The sequence below is a fragment of the Juglans microcarpa x Juglans regia genome, chromosome 3S, assembly GCF_004785595.1.
Source record: "Juglans microcarpa x Juglans regia isolate MS1-56 chromosome 3S, Jm3101_v1.0, whole genome shotgun sequence".
In the NCBI taxonomy this organism is placed as follows: domain Eukaryota; kingdom Viridiplantae; phylum Streptophyta; class Magnoliopsida; order Fagales; family Juglandaceae; genus Juglans; species Juglans microcarpa x Juglans regia.
This window is the reverse complement of record NC_054599.1, coordinates 10047972-10065658: the sequence shown is the minus strand read 5'-3', so window position 1 is coordinate 10065658 and position 17687 is coordinate 10047972. Positions and strand designations below refer to the sequence as shown.

The 17687-nt window shown below is 34.5% G+C and overlaps 2 protein-coding genes across 2 annotated transcripts; both read right to left on the bottom strand.

Annotated features, from left to right (window-relative positions):
• Positions 1-774: 774 nt before the first annotated feature.
• On the bottom strand, positions 775-3584 carry LOC121258678. The gene is made up of 4 exons (XM_041160222.1): positions 3399-3584; positions 1786-2673; positions 1424-1527; positions 775-1129 (listed from the first exon to the last, which is right to left on the bottom strand). The coding sequence occupies exons 1-4, from the start codon at positions 3582-3584 to the stop codon at positions 775-777; spliced, it is 1533 nt and encodes a 510-aa protein (XP_041016156.1).
• A 2068-nt stretch (positions 3585-5652) lies between these two features.
• LOC121258677 lies at positions 5653-6147 on the bottom strand. The gene has a single exon (XM_041160221.1). The coding sequence runs from the start codon at positions 6145-6147 to the stop codon at positions 5653-5655; it is 495 nt and encodes a 164-aa protein (XP_041016155.1).
• Between the last annotated feature and the right edge of the window lie 11540 nt (positions 6148-17687).

Sequence of the window (17687 nt, the reverse complement as noted above, 5' to 3'; positions counted from 1 at the left end):
ACCAAACAGTTGAAATTTTTTACTCTTGAAATATATTATAAAATTTTTTGTGTGAATATAATTGTTAAGATTACCTCTCGACGATTGAAATAAAAAACAAAAAATAAAAAAATTCAAAAAATAATTTATATTGAAAAGACGTTTCAAAATCAATATCACCATATTCTTGCAAGGATGAATAAGAAATGTCCAGTTTTGAAAGTCCTCAACCAACAATACCTGAAAACAAACTATAAAAAATAATCCACAAAAAAAATAAGCACTGCAGTAACCAAAAAAAGGAAAGGTAGAAAATACTATACTTAAAACCATACACGCAGGATGATCAAACAAATAAATGAGAAAGAAGAGATGACAAATAAAATTAAGAAACAATTTTTTTTTTTTCCAGAAAATCACTTGTAATGAAGAACAATATGCAGACACAAAAGAAGAACACTTTTTTAATGTGTTGTGAAAAATGGTACGAGATACATCAAATTATCTAGACAAATAATGAACTTTTTTTTTTTTTTTTTGAAAATATATCCTCGATATTTCATTCAACTAACACTATGGCCACTCCGGATCATACTCTCCACTACCATAATTTACAGTATTAAGATCTAAGAGTGCAAGATTAGAAATTAGCTGTTCATGACAAGAGTTTATAACATTAAAATGCGACTGTGCTACTGCAAACCTACTTGTACCAAAACCTGCTCTATGCTTCTCAGCCAAAACCAGATCAGTGATATCAGGGTTTATACAATCAACATCAATAAGCTCACAACTCTACAGAAGAGCTTTCTGTGCTAGCAAATGAGCCACTTGATTTGCATCCCTTTTAACATGTGAAATCTTCCAAGTAATACCAGCCAAGATCAAATATACATCATTCACGAGACATTGCAGCATACCATAACTCTGAGCATTTTGTTTCACAGCATTAACAACCTGCAATGAATCCCCTTCAAAGATTACTCTTTGCAGACTCAGCTCCTTACACAACTTGACAGCTGAAATTAACCCTCTGGCTTCTGCTATTTCAGCTTGTGAGCAAAAATGTAGTGGTTGCATGTATGAAGCCAGAATATGTCCCTCCAAGTCTCTAACTGCTATCCCAACTCCAAGTCTGTTTCCTCTTTCTCTGACAGTAACATCCCAATTTATTTTTATCCAATCTGTGTCTAGATGTTGCTAATAAACTAAATCTGTTTGGGCCATTCTATCATGGTTTCTGGAGTTGAGTTGTTTAGTACATAGCTGCTGAAAATCATTGAACTCCTGTGTTGCTCTCATCATCAGAATGGAAGGGGTTGTGAAGTTATCTTCAAAAATCAATTTGTTCCTTCTCATCCATAACATTCTTGCTATTTCTGCAAATAAGGAGATTTCTGAATTATCTAGTCTCTGAAACATGTGCAAAAAAATTTCACCAAACTCTTTATGAGTAAATGCAGCTTTCTGAAACTTCTTACTTCCAAACATCCACACATCCTGTGCAGAAGGGTAATCCCATAGAACATGAGCTGAAGTTTCTTCTACCTACTGACAGATTGGACAAAAAGGTTCATTGATCACTTTCTTCTTGCACAGATTTTGCTTTGTGGGTAGAGCATCATTACAAGCACGCCACATAAACATTTTAATAGCATTTTTTGTGTTCATCTGCCAGATTTGCTTCCATAATTCTTTGTGCACTCCTTGTGTTGAGCTTTCCCCTTTGTTTTGATCTTTCCTCAACTTACATAAATGATAGGCACTTCTAACTGTAAGACAACCATTTCTTGTATGCTTTCACACCCTTTTATCTCTTGAAATGTTAGTCTGTGCTATAGGAATCCTTACAATCTGTTGCACATCCTCTTCCCAGAAAATATTCTTGAGCATTTGTAAATTCCACCACTTTGTACCTGGATCAATGAGCTCAGACACTTTTGCATTTATTGACAAAGATTTCACTGGAGACCTTAGATAACCAGATTCAGTAGTAGGAATCCACTTGTCTTGCCATATCATTACATCTTCCCCATTAGAAATTCTCCAAATCGTGCCATCTTTAACAAGAATAATTGCTGAACTGAGGCTTCTCCATGTATAAGAAGGTCTAAATCCAACTGTTGCCTCCAGAATAGATTTGTGTGAGAAATATACAGCTTTAAGAATTCTTGCTACTAAAGTTGTTGGATTACTTGGAATTCTCCAAACTTGTTTGGCTAGTAGAGCACTATTGAAAGCCACCAAGTCCCTAAAACCAAGTCTCACACTTGCTTTATTTTTACTCAAACAGTTCCAACCTTTCCAATGAATTTTTGCTCCTTTGTCCTGAGTGCCCCACCAAAAAGAAGAAATCAAAGAATTCAGCTTCTTACACAAAGTTTTTAGAAGAAGAAACACACTCATACTATACGTAGGTATAGCCTGGACAACAGCCTTAATTAAAATATCTTTTCCAGCTTTTGAGAGGAACTTAACCTTCCAATTTTCCATTCTTTTACTCACTTTTTCAATTATTCCTTGAAATGCAGTTGATTTTGATCTTCCAATGACTGATGGCAACCCCAAATATTTCTCCATGTTTGATGAGGTTCGCAAACCAGCAACTTGTAACAAATGATTCTGTGTTGCTTGCTTCATGTTGTTGCTGAAATATAAAGAAGTCTTGTTTCTATTAAGCCTTTGTCCTGAAGCCTGCTCATATTTGTGTAAAATTTGATTCAAAGTAACCCACTCTTGAATACTAGCTCGACAAAATAGTATACTATCATCAGTAAAAAACAAGTGAGTCATCTTGATCTGTCCTCTGGCCATAGGTACCCCAGTAATATACCCTTTATGTTCTACTTTACTTAACTGATTTGTTAGCACCTCAGCACATATGATAAACAAGAAGGAGCCAAGGGATAGCCTTGTCGAAGTCCCCTAGTGGGTTTAAAACAATCTTGAGGGACACCATTCATCAACACAGAAAAAGAGGAAGAGGAAATACACCTCAAAATAAGATCAATCCATCTCAAATCAAATCCCATCTTCAACATAGTTGCTTTAAGAAAATTCCCCTCTATCCTATCGTAGGTTTTACTCATGTCAAGTTTCAAAGCCATATATCCCTTTTGACCCTTCAGCTTAGTCCTCATGGAATGTAAAATTTCATATGCAGCCAAAATATTATCAGATATGAGCCTACCAGGTACAAAGGCACACTGGTTTTAAGAGATTATAAAAGGCAGGATCTGTTTGAGTCTATTGGCTAGCATTTTAGTGATGATTTTATAAAGAACATTACAAAAGCTAATGGGTCTATAGTCAGTCATGTGAATAGGATTTCTGCATTTAGGAATCATCACTAAATAGGTATAATTGATTTCTTCCATACCATGCTCAGAATTTAAAAAATTGAGAATAGCTTCACTGACCTCTTCCCCTATCACAGACCAGTATTTTTGGTAAAAACAAGCTCCATACTCATCTGGTCCTGGTGCTTTGTGTGGTCCCATTTGAAAAACAACATTCTCAATTTCCTCTTTGCTAAAAGGTGCCAAAAGAGCTTCATTCATCTGTTGACTAACTTTCCTTTTAACTGCTTGCATCAAATTATCCATATTTGTGGGGTTGGAGATTGCAAAAAGTTCTTTGAAATACTGAGTAAAAGCTTCTCCAATGTGATTGGAATCTGTAATTGTCCTTCCATTCTCATCAATAATCTTGGATATACTATTTCTCTTCTTTTTTTGAGTTGCACAAAGGTGATAAAACCTAGTATTTCTGTCTCCTTTCTGTAGCCAGATTTCTTTTGCCCTTTGTTTCCATTTCACATGCTCTCTTTCCAGCTAGTGATCAATTTCTTGTTTTAATTCTTTAAGTTGCTGAACTGATGTTGCTGTAACGGATTGTTGCAGAGCCTGAAGGGAATTCCTTTTCTATTTGATACTGGCTCTAGACTCCCATTCTTTGTTATAACTCCACTGTCTCAGTATCTGTAAGCATCCTTCAAGTTTTGTATTTATCTTTAAAAGACCTTCTTTGTTGCTGCCATGGCTATGCCAAGCCTGAGTAATAACCTCCTCACAATCAGAGAACAAAGACCAACTATCCTCATATCTACAAAGATGAACTGGGTGCCTATTCCAAACATTTTGTTGCCCAATTGTCATCAAAAGAGGACAATGATCTGAAGAGTGTGATGCTAATACTTTAACCCACCCCCACCAAAAGCTGCACACCACTCAGAGTTGGCAGTGACTCCATCAAGCCTTTCCTTTGTAAAATGATGATCCTCTCTTAAGTTAGACCAGGTATACTTTCCTTGAATACAACCCAAATCCTTCAACTGACAATCTTGCAAAACACTTTGAAAGGCTGCCATATGTTTTTCATCCCTTCGAGCCCCTCCATACCTTTCACTATGACATAGAATTTCATTGAAATCACCTAGACATAACCATCTTTTAGGCTGAAGACGATTTAGATGTCTCAAGATCCCCCACCCTTCATATCTCTTTTCTGTTTCTGAATTTTCATAAAAACAAGTAAGCATCCACTCATCTACTGGTTGACCAACCCACATATTTATATGTCTTTGTGAGTAGGTGCTTATATTGATGTGAACATCCTCTGCCCAAAACAGAACCATGCCACCACTTCTTCCCACACTATCAACAGAAAATAAACATTGGAAACCCAATTTCAGTTTCAAAGTATCTAATTTCATCTTTTGCAATTTTGTTTCCATAAGAAACAAAATGCTAGGCTTGTGAATCTTAACCAATAGGCTAAGATCTCTAACTGTCCGAGGGTTGCCAAGCCCTTAGCAGTTCCAACTTAGAAGCCTCATTTCTCTCGGCGGGGCTGACTAACAGCCTCCGCCGATATATCAAGACTCAATAATAAAGCTTGTTTTTTACCCCTACTATCTTGCTGATTCTCCTTTATCACTATATCAGATTCATCATCATGTCTTCTCTTCCTAGGAGCATGAATAGTAGGTTTCAACTCTTCATTAGTTTGCATTCCCCTTGCCCTTCTCTTCCATCTCGTAGTACATACCTCAGGAATATGCTCAACTGGTCCCAACTTTTGTTGATCTTGCAGGTGTTCTAATTGAGCAGGCTGACTAGTCATCACCACATTTGATACGGGTTGAACTGCTAACTGTTCCAGTAAGAGCTTTGAATTATCAAGTACTAAATCTTTTGGTTCTGCCTCCCTGTTGAGCACAAGTAAATCCTCACTTTGAAGCTGGTCTACATTACTGTCTGCTTTATCCTCTTCTATTGTATGATGCTTCGACAAATCCTGACTTGATTCCACCTCAACCAACTGAATTTCTTTTTGAGCTAATTTTTCCCCTTTATTACAAGACCCTGTTTGTATAAAAGAAGGAAAGGATGGACCTGAGGTGCTGCCATAGCTGGAAACTGCAGCAAAGCTTGAAGCACGCAACCATGATCCATACTGTTGCAGATTGTAATCCTTTGTTTCTTCTGTGTGTTTATGTTTCCCTATACATCCTTGCACCCCATGCATAATAGCTCCACATTTAAAACAAAACCTAGGCAGCCTTTCATATTTAAAAGAAATAAAACTTCTCTGACCCAACAACTCCATAATTTTTCCTCTTATCAAAGGTTTAATTAAGTCAACCTCAACTTGTACTCTAATCCATTTTCCCTAACAATTCTCATCATAATCAGCCTCCACCTCTATAACTTTACCAATAGTGGATCCAATCCTACCTCCAATTTCCTTATTCATGCATCCAAGAGGTAGATTATGAAGTTGGACCCACAAGGTAGTGGAATTAAAATTCAGATCAGCTGGTGGAGTAACACCATTGAATTTTTTTATGCAAACCAGATTAGTATCAAATAACCAAGGCTGACCTCCCCAGATTTTATTCAAATCTTCCTCAGTTTGGAATTCAAACACATAAAGATTGTCTCCTACCTCATGAATTTTCACTCCAACACAGGCTTTCCACACTTTTAACAACGTGTTTTTGAACGCATCCTTATTAATCTTTTTATCAGCTATTACTTTTCCCACCAGACACAACCTCCCTCTCTTCATATTGTTATCGATGTCATGGTCAGTGATTACAATTTCATACCTTTCCTCTTCTGTTAATGAAAACTTACTCCATAATTCTGAAAGTTCCTCATCCATTTGAACCAAAGCTCCAAAACCAGAAGTAAAGCAACGAGTACAATCGAGTTAACAGAAAAAATAAGCAGGTAAAAAAACTTGCCCTAGGCAAAGATCCCTTCCACCGAAAGTGAAGGACACATCTTCCCTCTCACCAGAACGTTCTCAAGTCGAGAAGAAGACCGACAAATAATGAACTTGAAGGATAGACTTTATGACAATATAATAATAATTCACAGATGGACATAAGTCGCTGCAAACGCAAAAGATAAAAAAACATAAAATAAATACTGACATAGGAACTCGAACTGACCAAAAACTCCTCGCATAAACAGACGCAAAAGAAGAAAATAGAGGGATAAAAAAGTAACCACACAACACACGAAAAATTTACACGGATAGAAAAAATTTACTGTTCATTACCATAACGGCTCAATAGCCGCTTATTATAGTAGAATAGATATATATATATATATATATATATATTTACTTGAAAAGAATTTTTAAGATATTATTTTAAAACCTGAAATAGCCAGATTTTCTTCAAAAGGACCCAAACCAAAGAGTCTAACGAATAACTGGTATTCCAGGCCTACTCCTCCTGATTTACAGTTTGAAGAAAAAGTTTTTTGAGGCGGCTGCTTTGATACTAGGCGACGATTATCTCAAAGTAGACTTTGGTTAGTCTTCTTTGAACTCAAGTAGTAGTCAATCATTTTTCAACTTTAGAATGTCTTCGAAATCATGACCAAATAAATTACTATATGAAGCCTCTGAGGATGCTTATGAATTTTCCTCTTTAGAATTATTACTCACAGACTTGGACATTTGTTGTTCAAGCAATTTTATTAAATCTTTTTTATCAAGTCTGTTGAGGATATTATCTTTGACAGACTTAGAAGATTTCTTTGACGATGAGCTGGTGGCTTTTCCTCTTGCTGAAGCAGTTGGTGAATTAGGGGCCTGAATTATTAATGGATATTCAGGAACAAGTGAACCAGATTTAATTGCAGGAAATTCCTTTTTGTCTTGTAAATCAGGGGCGACTTGAGGAAAATCTTTAATCATCTGGTTGATCACTTTATCAGTATATCCGAACCTATCCCACCATTTTGTGAAGTAAGCTCGGTCAATTATATTAGCATTTTTCTCATAAATCCATTTGAAGATCCACGATAGTTTGTAGTTCTTGCAAAAATGGAGCTCATAAGGAAACATCTGTGAATGCTGGTTCAGTTTTGTACCAGCAACTTGTTGATAAAATATAAAAGCTCTGGCGAGCTACTCAGGACTCCATTTTGGCTAGTTCAGAATCATCTTTCGACAAGTAGGTCAGGAACCCAGAGGTGTAAGTCCCGTTTTAAAGCTAGGGAGGCGTGTGTAGGGCGGCTATAGGTTCAAACCCGAGGGCCAAGAGTGGTAAGTTCGCAGACCCCTGAGATGCGACGGTCGGTGTTGTCCTAGGATAAAATGAGTTGGATAAATAGATCCAATTCAACAATTAGTTACAGGTCGGCTATGCCGCCTGACATAGTTAATGAGGAAGACTGTGCTTTTGAAGCAGCAGAGTTGTCTGTGCTGGGATCATGAAAGATTCCAAAACTTGATGTTAGCACAATCTATCGAACCAATTGGTTTGAAAGGTCTATGCACACACAGTTTTGCATGCGTGCTGTTAAACAAACTTATGCTATTTCCAAAACCCAAGAAAAATGTTATCTTTTTCAAGAAAAACAGATAACCAAATTCTTGGAGTAAGGTTTTAGATATATCCATATTGGATCTGTCCAAATTGCTGCCAAACCTTTAACAAGGAGAGGCATCAATGCATCCGTATTATTTTGTTTAAGCGATGCCGGATTCAAAAATTTTGAAACAAGTATTCTCGAAATGATCAAATCCTCTCTAACGGATGGACCAGTCCATTTTAATTGTTATTCTGATTTAACACTTGCTCTTGATGATAAACATATTTTAAAATGTTTGACCTTAAATATTTTAACTTCTGGATATGATATGCTTAAGAGTAGCAAACCCCTTACTTTGATTTACAGGATTTATTATTGTATTTTAAAAACGAATTTAAATCCAAAGGCTATTGTAAAACCCATCCAGAGAAAAAAATCTTCTGATCCAGAGTTCAACCCCAGATGCAGATGTTTCAACTCCAAAAATGATTTTTTGGAAAGATATAATTCTTCCCAAAGAATGAATTTTGGAAGAAGAGGTTCCTCCTATCCCTCGAAACCCTGTTGACAGTTACCCAAGTAACATTCAACAGTATTTGGATGGAATCATTAAAATTAGCATTGATCAGATTAGATCTCCAGCGCTAAGAAAAAATTCTTTTGCTAGATCTAGTTCTTCTTTTGAAGGGTAAAAAATTCCAGTAAGAAGAGACCAAAATCTCAAACAATTTCTAGAAGATTCTGTTAAAACAGCCCAGCCTGTTAATCCTGTTTTAAAACTGAAAGGACTTTCTACGTCCTCTCAGGTTACTTCTGCTTTTTATTCTGCACAATATGCTGAATCCTCTAAAGACCAGCCTATTCATAATGAAGCTAATAAAGAAGACGATAATTCATCTTTATCACCTACGGCTTTAGATATGGTAGCTCCTGTTGCACCACAGATTCATCACAGTTTAACTGTGCTGAACAAACCATTTGCGTTTGATCTTGTTTATCTTTTTGAAGAATACAAACTTTCAAAAAATAGTACTAGGCGAAAGGTTTATCACACAAAGTATTCTGAAAAAGAAAAACAACGTGTTAAACGGAAATGGAAAGAAGAAATGAATAAGCAGTAAAAACATATTCTTTTCTTTGATTTTGTTGAAAATATTTATGTTTCTAACAATACTTTGAATGTTGTTAAAATTGATTTTGTCAAGGAAGAAGGTAAAATGGTAGTTTAGTCTAGTCATCCACCTTTGGAGACTGTTCTCATCACCCATAAAGGGGTTGAGATATCTGTTTCACCTTTCAAAATCTTGGAAACTGTTTCCAGAGATTCTGAGAAGGACAATATTCTTAAAAAAACAAAAAAGGTTATTTCTCAAAATAACTTTGTGAATCTTGCTCTTCATACGATTGGACAACAGTTAGATCGAATTGAAGAAAATGTTGAAAAATCTGATCCTATTCTTTTGGTTACAAATCAACCAAAAAAAATAATTGGAAAACCTTTGATTATCTTATCTAAAAGTCGAGTCAAAATTGATTTTAAAAACCGATAGGCTAAGACTTTAGATAAGATTGATCAAATGCTTAATGATCTAAAAAAGGAACAGCCTTCTACTAATGCTTTGTCTAACAAAGAAATAGAAGAAGAAATTCTTGTTGAAACTAAAGATGAGTCTTCTAATGACCACTCTTCTGAAGAAAATGATCTTGATTTACTTGAAAAGAATTTTCAAGATATTGTTTTAAAACCTGAAATAGCCAGATTTTCTTCAAAAGTACCCAAACCAATGAGTCTAACGAAAAACTGGTATTCCAGGCCTACTCCTTCTGATTTACAATTTGAAGAAAAAGTTTTTCAAAGCCAATCTTCTTACTCTGCCGACAAGGTCTACGAGTGGAATATTGATGGTTTCTCTGAACAAGAAATTATGAATACCATGAGTAAAATGTCTTTTGTGGCAAATGCTTTATGTAAATAACAATATTAGGAAATCTGATATTGTTAAGATTTTAACACAAGGATTTTCCGGTGTTTTAAGAAACTGGTGGGTTAAACACTTAACCAGAGATGCCAAGAAAACCATTCAGAACGCTGTTAAGTGTAATGATGAAGGGTTACCTATTTTTTATGAATCCATTGGATCTGCCCAATCTGATGGAGTTAATACTTTGATTTATATAATTTTAAAACATTTTATTAGCACACCATCTGATATAACTAGCCGCATCAGCGACCAGTTAAATAATCTTAGATGTCATCAGATGTCTGATTATAGATGGTACCAAGATATTTTTATTTCCAAAGTAATGCTTCGAGATGATAGTGAGAAGCCCTACTGGAAAGAAAAATTCATTGATGGATTACCTCGCTTGTTCGTTTACAAAGTGAAGGATGAACTTACTATTGCTGGGTCTCTAAATTACGATGCATACACTTATGGTGATATCTGTACTATAATTAAGAAACTTGGTATTAGTATATGTAATGATCAAAGAATGCTTTGAGAACAGATGATAAATAGCAAAAAAGCCAAATATGAAATAAGAACATTTTGTGAACAATTTGGACTTCCTGCTATAGCTCCCTCTAAAAGGAAGCACACGTTTTCTAAACCTCATGGTGGTATCAAGAGAAAACCCCGTGATGAATTTTATAAGAAAACTTATAAAAAACCATTTTCTAAGAAAAAAAAATCTAAGGATTTTTTTAAGGAAAATGTTTTCTATGTGGCAATCCAGGACATTTTGCTGACAAATGCCCCCAGAAAGCCAAAAAAGATAGAAAACTAAAAAAGAAGCTTAATCAGTTGAATATTGATAATAATGATAAAGAAGAACTATTTCAACTCCTAGAAATAGTTTCGTCTTCATCATCTAATATCCTTGAGTTCAGTTCTAGTGATTCAGAATATTACTCAGAAACTGAATCTCCAGATTCTACTGGTCTTAAGCTAGGTTGCAATTGTAATGATACTTATTGCCAGACAAAGGGTAAGACAATTCATGTCTTGTCTAAATCTGAAGAACAAGAGAACATATTGCTAACCTTAATTTTTCAAATAACAAATCCTGAGATTAAAGAAGAATATCTTCTTAAATTAAGAAAGACTATAGTTCGCCAAGAACCAGAGTCTTCCAAGGAAATGATTAGTTTCAAGAAACCTTGGAGAGATTTCAAAAGAAAAAACTCAAGGAAATTTCTACAAATAATTTACAACACGAAATAAATTTTGTTAAAAAAGAAATCGTTGAACTTAGATATGAGGTTAACAACCTTAAGTCTGAAAATGAAATTTTAAAACAAGAATTTTTAGTGTTTAAAATCGATAAACAACTTGATCAGGATATTCCTTCTGACAATGAGCAAACAAACGATTCTGGTTCAAGTCAACATGAGTTAGTTACTGATAATCAGATTTGTTTGATCCATCATACCATTTCTCCAAAATGGTTTTCCAGGGTCACCATTGTGGTTGCTCATGATTTCCAATTTTCTGTTGTTGTTATGATTGATTCCGGATCAGACCTGAATTGTATTCAGAAAGGACTCATTCCTAGTAAATATTATGAAAAATCCTCTGAGAAATTATTTTCTGCAAATGGATCTCAGATGAAAATCACATATGAGCTTAACAACGCTCATGTTTGTCAAAATAATGTTTGTTTTAAAATCCTCTCTGTTTTAGTCAGAAACATGTCCGACAAAGTAATTTTAGACATTCCATTTATTTCTGCTTTATATCCTTTTTTGACTGAAAAAGACGGTATTACTACTGATCCTTTTGGTCAAAAGGTCAAATTCAAATTTGCATCTCGACAAGAGATTGATCAAGATAAAGGTTTGAAATCTTTACTCTTTGCAAAAGAAAAACATCTGAATTTCCTCCAACAGAAAATCAGGTACAAAAAGATTTTTGAACAATTATCTTCGCCAATTTTAATTTAAAAAATTGATGATTTTAACAAGCGTCTTGTTTTTTATATTTGTTCTGATTTACCAAATGCTTTTTAGTATAAGAAGAAATATATCGTTTCTCTTCCCTATATCAAAAATTTTGATGAAAGTATTATTTCCACTAAAGCCAGACCCATTCAGATGAATAGTCAGACTTTAGAATTCTGTAAAAAGGAAATTGCAGACCTTAAAGACAATGGCATAATTAGAGACAGCATGTCCCCTTGGTCTTGCCCAGCCTTCTATGTACGAAAAAAAACAGAACTAGAAAGAGGTACCCCTCGTCTAGTCATTAATTACAAACCCTTGAATAAAATCTTGTAGTGGATTAGGTACCCTATTCCCAACAAAAGTGACTTAATTCATAGGTTGAGTGATGCTGTGGTCTTCTCCAAATTTGACCTCAAATCTGGATTTTGGCAAATCCAGATAACCGAGTCAGACCGGTATAAGACAACCTTTGTTACCCCCTTTGGTCATTTTGAATGGAATGTGATGCCATTCGGTCTTAAAAATGCCCCTAATGAGTTTCAACATATCATGAACGATATTTTTAACTCGTTCTCTACTTTTACCATCGTCTATATAGATGATGTCTTTTTTTTTTCAAATCTATTGATGAACACTGGAAACATTTGAACTCGTTTCTAGACATCATTAGAATCAATGGTCTTGTCGTTTCAGCGAAGAAGATCAAACTATTTCAAACCAAGATCAGATTCCTTGGTTATGATATTTCTGAAGGGAAAATCAGGCCCATCCAAAGAGCCATTGATTTTGCCGACAAATTCCCTGATAATATTCTTAACAAAAATCAATTGCAGAGGTTCTTAGGATCTCTCAATTATGTTGCTGATTTTTACCAGGATATGAGGAAACAATGTTGTCCTTTGTTCAAACGACTTTGTTCCCATCCTCCTCCTTGGACAGAAATTCATACAAACATAGTGAGGAAAATCAAAGTACATGTTAAGACCCTTCCGTGCCTTGGTATCCCCACTTCTGATTCTTTTAAAATTGTTGAAACAGATGCCTCAAACATTGGTTATGGTGGCATTCTGAAACAAACTGTTTCACCAGGTTCTCCTGAACAAATTGTTCTCTTCTATTCTGGAACCTGAAATCCTGCACAAGAAAAACATAGTACTATTAAGAAAGAAATTTTATCTATAGCACTATGTATTTCTAAATTTCAATCTAATTTGTTCAACAAGAAGTTTTTACTTCGAATTGATTGCATGAGTGTTAAATTTGTTTTAAAATAAGATGTTGAAAATATTGCATCAAAACATATTTTTGCACGATGGCAAGGTATTTTAACTATTTTTGATTTTGATATTGAATACATCAAATGCACTAATAACTCTATCCCTGATTTTCTTACTAGAGAGTTTTTGCAGACACCCAACCATGAGCGTGAGTAAGAAGAAAGGAAAAGAAAAATAGAGAGCGAACCCCCCACCTCCAATACCTAGTATAAACTCATCAAGAATGAGTCTGGATCCACCACTGTGCCCAATGCCTCATCAACAGCACTGGATATTGCCAATAGGTTCACACCTCTTGGTAAAATTGTGCAACCGGCGACCTTCGCGTCTACGGTTTCTACAACTTTTGATCCATATGCTAAAGCTGTGGCATCAAAAATTTCTGCTTTAATTACTCCTCAGTTTTTCCTCCCAAAAGGAAAATCTAAATATATGAAGAAGCCACTTATTACCCATCTGTTTCATATAGAACCTAACCGTTCTAATCTAACAGATCCGTTCAAAATAGCCTCTTCTTATCTTCCCCCCAATTTCCACTAGATACCTGAAGATTCCTCAAAAAATCTCCAGTATTATTCCAGTATTTTGATTATCACCAACTCTCTTGTCATAAAACCCATTTATGATAAGAATGATTCAACTAAATTAATCTACTACAGTGCTTATATCTTCCGAGTCATGACAGAGGCCGAATGAGGAACAAACCCATGGACTCCCAAAAGACTCTCAGACTCTGCACTGAATTATAATTAATTTGATTATATAATTGCCTGGAGACGTTTCATGTTCTTTCAGGTACCTGATATGAGCCATTCATGGTTCATCAATTTTGATACAAGATTCAAAGGAACTTTTTCTTATTGGTTTCTCCAATAGTGGGACCAATTTGATTTAATTCCAAACAATCTTTCATTTCCTTCTTTCTCTTCTTCTTCAGTCAGCTTTAATTTTTCTTTCTCTTCACTGCGATAATGTCAATGACTAGTAATGCCGCCGGCCCCTTCCCTTCTTTGACTAATGCCCTTCTCATCACAATGTTTTGGGTGGTCATGATAAGGTCTGATTTGAGTATTAATTCCACATGAGAAAAGAAAATGATATTTGAGTACGTGGAGAAACAGAAATATGCCATAGTCCATAAAGGAGCACGTTCTTGTACGTTTTCTTTGCTTAATTAGAAGAATAGGAATCATATATAATCAATGCTAGCTGCAAGTTGGTCCACCAGCTCCCGTGCAACACACGTGAACAGTTTAATTTTGGAAAGGGACCGGAAGAAAATCATGGTACAACTACGTACGTACGTAGTGATCAGAGACGTTGTGCTATAAGATGTGAAAGCCGAAAGTGTGAGTGGTCAAGATGTAGGAGCTGGCTAGCATATATATTTGATTAATTGGCAATACCTTGCTCAAAAAAAAAAAAAAAATCAAAGAACTAGCATATATATTTTGGGCCATTTTGTAATATCACTTTCATCAAATGTTTGACCACGCTAAACATAATGTAGCATGTATATAGGTTGTCTCATGATCACTTTCATGAGACCAATCTTTGCTGACTGCAATTATGTTTTGCTAAAGAAATTTTGTTTTTTATTTATTTTTAAATGGGACGAACTGTTTCTTATTGGATTTTGTAAAGGTAGAAATTCTAATTTTTCTTTGTTTTCTTTTTTAAAAAAATATATATTTTGTACAAGACTCGTAACAGTTGATGGATAGAGTCATTATTTATTGAATAATGTTACATATAATTGTGAAATGTATAAGTACCGTACAGCCGCTTTGAAAAAAAGTGAGACCTATCATTAAAAAATTAATTTCTTTTCATGTGAATCCCGTATTTATTCACTATTTTTAAAGTGATTGTACGGCGCTTGAGCATTTACGACTGTAACTATCATTTTATTTTATTTTTTTATGATATTTTTGTATTTTGATTTTTATAAAAGTTTTTTGTTTTGAGTTTGGTGTTTTTTGGATAAAAAAGTTGAAATATCTTTTTTTTTTCTTTTTTTGAGAATGAAAGATGTTTAATTTGCAATTGAGAAGATTGCATGTTTTCAACTCAATGCCTAAGGGTCTTATTTATAGAGATTACAAAGTGGAAACTCCCAATAGGTCTCTTGGAATATTATTAAATAAAATAAATAATAAATAAATAAAAATGATAAAATGATAAGACCTTGCATGGCCAATGTGGCCCGTGACATGTTTTGGCCCTTGGTGGCCTAGGCTAGCCCATGGCATGGGCTATGGGCATGGTTGGCACGGCTGGCAAGCATGTGGCTAACATAACTAGTGGCTTAGCCGTGGGCCACAAAACATGGGGTCCTACCAGGGCCTCCTGGCGGCGCGAGAGCCACTCGCCGAACGTCTATGATAACTTTTGACCGCGCGTGCGAGCAACTCGCCGCTCCGTTTGGCACAGCCTTCGATAGTCTTGAAGATCGGCAACTGGACAACGCCATGGAGAGGCGCGTGCTGATCTATAGTCGCCGGACATTCCAGATCTATGATTCTCCCTTATTTAGCTTACAAAACATAACAAATACAAAAACAGAGTACTACAAAGAGGGGACTGGGGGGCGGGGGGGGGGGGGGGGGGGGGGGGGGGGGGGCAAAGGGAGGGAGGGGGAAGGAGCCAAAGGTCTCATCCCCTCGAGACAGAACTGTAACAAGAGTTTAGAGGGAGACGGGTTCGAGAGGGTAAAAAAGTAATATTGATCTTCAATTATTGTTCGATGTAGCAGCTAGCTAGCATATATATTTTGGACCATTTTGTAATATCACTTTCATTAAATGTTTGACCACGCTAAACATAATGTAGCAGGTCGTAATTAATTAGCAGCACCAATATACATATATATATATATATATATATTATATATATATATATATATAGGTCTCATGATCACTTTCATGAGACCAGTCTTTGCTGACTGCAATTATGTTTTGTTAAAGAAATTTTGATTTTTTTTTTAAATGAGACCAATTGTTTTTTATTAGATTTTGTAAAGTAAAAAATTAATTTCTTTTTATGTAGATCCTATATTTATTCATTACTTTTAAAGTGATTGTACGGCGCTTGCATATTCATGACTGCAATTATCATTTCTTTTATTTTTTTATGATATTTTTGTATTTTGATTTTTATAAAAGTTTTTTGTTTTGAGTTTGGTGTTTTCTGTATAGAAAAGTTGAAATATCTTTTTTTTTTTTTTTTTTTTTTTTTTTTTTTTTTTCTTTTTGAGAATGAAAGATGTTTAATTTGCAATTGAGAGGATCGCATGTTTTCTAACATTTTGAAAACTGAAGCAAACCGAACAATTAATGCCGCATATCTCTAGACTTTTTTCTAGACCAAAATGAACGGCCCATTCGAGAAAATTGCGTTAGCTGCTAAAACATACAGTTGGTATATATATCTTGTTTCAAACTAGCTACCTTGGTGGAAACCTATTGAAATTTTGAACCCAATAAAACTGCACACGCGCGATAGAGTTGAATGGGTAAGCTAATTAATGCGCGCTTACAACTAGTGGTGCATGGTCCAAGTCTTTTAATGCCGTAATCTTAGACAGCTTAGCACTTGCATGGATCCTTACCACATGCTTACGTATTGATGTTTGAATTGGATTAAGAGCCCACCCCTTGGGGTAGGTGCTCTAAAAATCAGTGGCCGAACTAACAATTATGTCAAGGGAGGCTAACTTTTTTACTATATGATGTATTTATATAAAGAGTAATAATAGATACAGTTATAAGATGTACAAGTACTATATATTTTCTTTAAAAAAAAAGTGAAGTTTATTATTAAAAAATAATTTTTTTCATGTGAGTTGTAGATTTACCTATTTTTTTCAAAAGGCGTATGCAAAACTTGCACATCTTAGGACTGCCAACATCATTTCTCTTATTTAAATTAAAAAAAATATTGAAAAATTATAAAAACATAACTACATATTAAAGTATATCTCGGTAATTTGCTACGTACATGTAGAAATAAAATTATAAAAACACAAATTAATATATGTTTAAGATTCTGACGATAATATTTCATAGAATAATATTCATCCATTATTATTGTTGTAATGAAATATTTAGAATTTATTTTTTTCATATAAACTATCAAAAGATCTTTTAAAATGTCATCTTTTATTATGGAATGTAAGCTACTTTATCATATTTCATGCAAAATCTAGACATTTTCGTATCGCATTAAACATATAATGCTATAATTGAAAGTTTAAATAAATTCTTTTCTTTCTCAATGAAGTCTAGATGATAAAATCTCACAAATATTTTTTATATAGATCATTGACCTTAAGTAATTTTTCTTGTATTTTCACTTTAGATTCCATATTAAGAAGCCCAATATTGTATAACAAAAAATTTTGGAATCCATATTAATAAATTTATTATTTCTCCTAAACTTAGTTTTAAGTTTAATTTTGAAGAGGTCACGTCCTTGAAAATAAATAATATATATAAATTAAACAGAATTTTGAGATTATAAGAAAAAGAACCAGATAGAGGTATTTTTAGGTATATTGAAATTTTAGAAGATTTTAGAGAGTATATGAAGATTATAAATGTTTTTTGGGAGTGGGGAGGGGGAGGGGCGATTTTATATTTTTATAGAATTATA

Excerpts from the sequence above, each read along its gene's own strand:
- LOC121258678 (XM_041160222.1), bottom strand. The coding sequence starts at position 3,584 with ATGGATAATTTGATGCAAGCAGTTAAAAGGAAAGTTAGTCAACAGATG. Across the intron at positions 2,674-3,398 it reads GGTCTGTGATAGGGGAAGAG|GCTTCAGGACAAAGGCTTAA; the intron begins GTCAGTGAAGCT and ends AAATATGAGCAG. Across the intron at positions 1,130-1,423 it reads GCTGCATTTACTCATAAAGA|AGAAAGAGGAAACAGACTTG; the intron begins GTTTGGTGAAAT and ends TGTTACTGTCAG.
- LOC121258677 (XM_041160221.1), bottom strand. The coding sequence starts at position 6,147 with ATGGATGAGGAACTTTCAGAATTATGGAGTAAGTTTTCATTAACAGAA.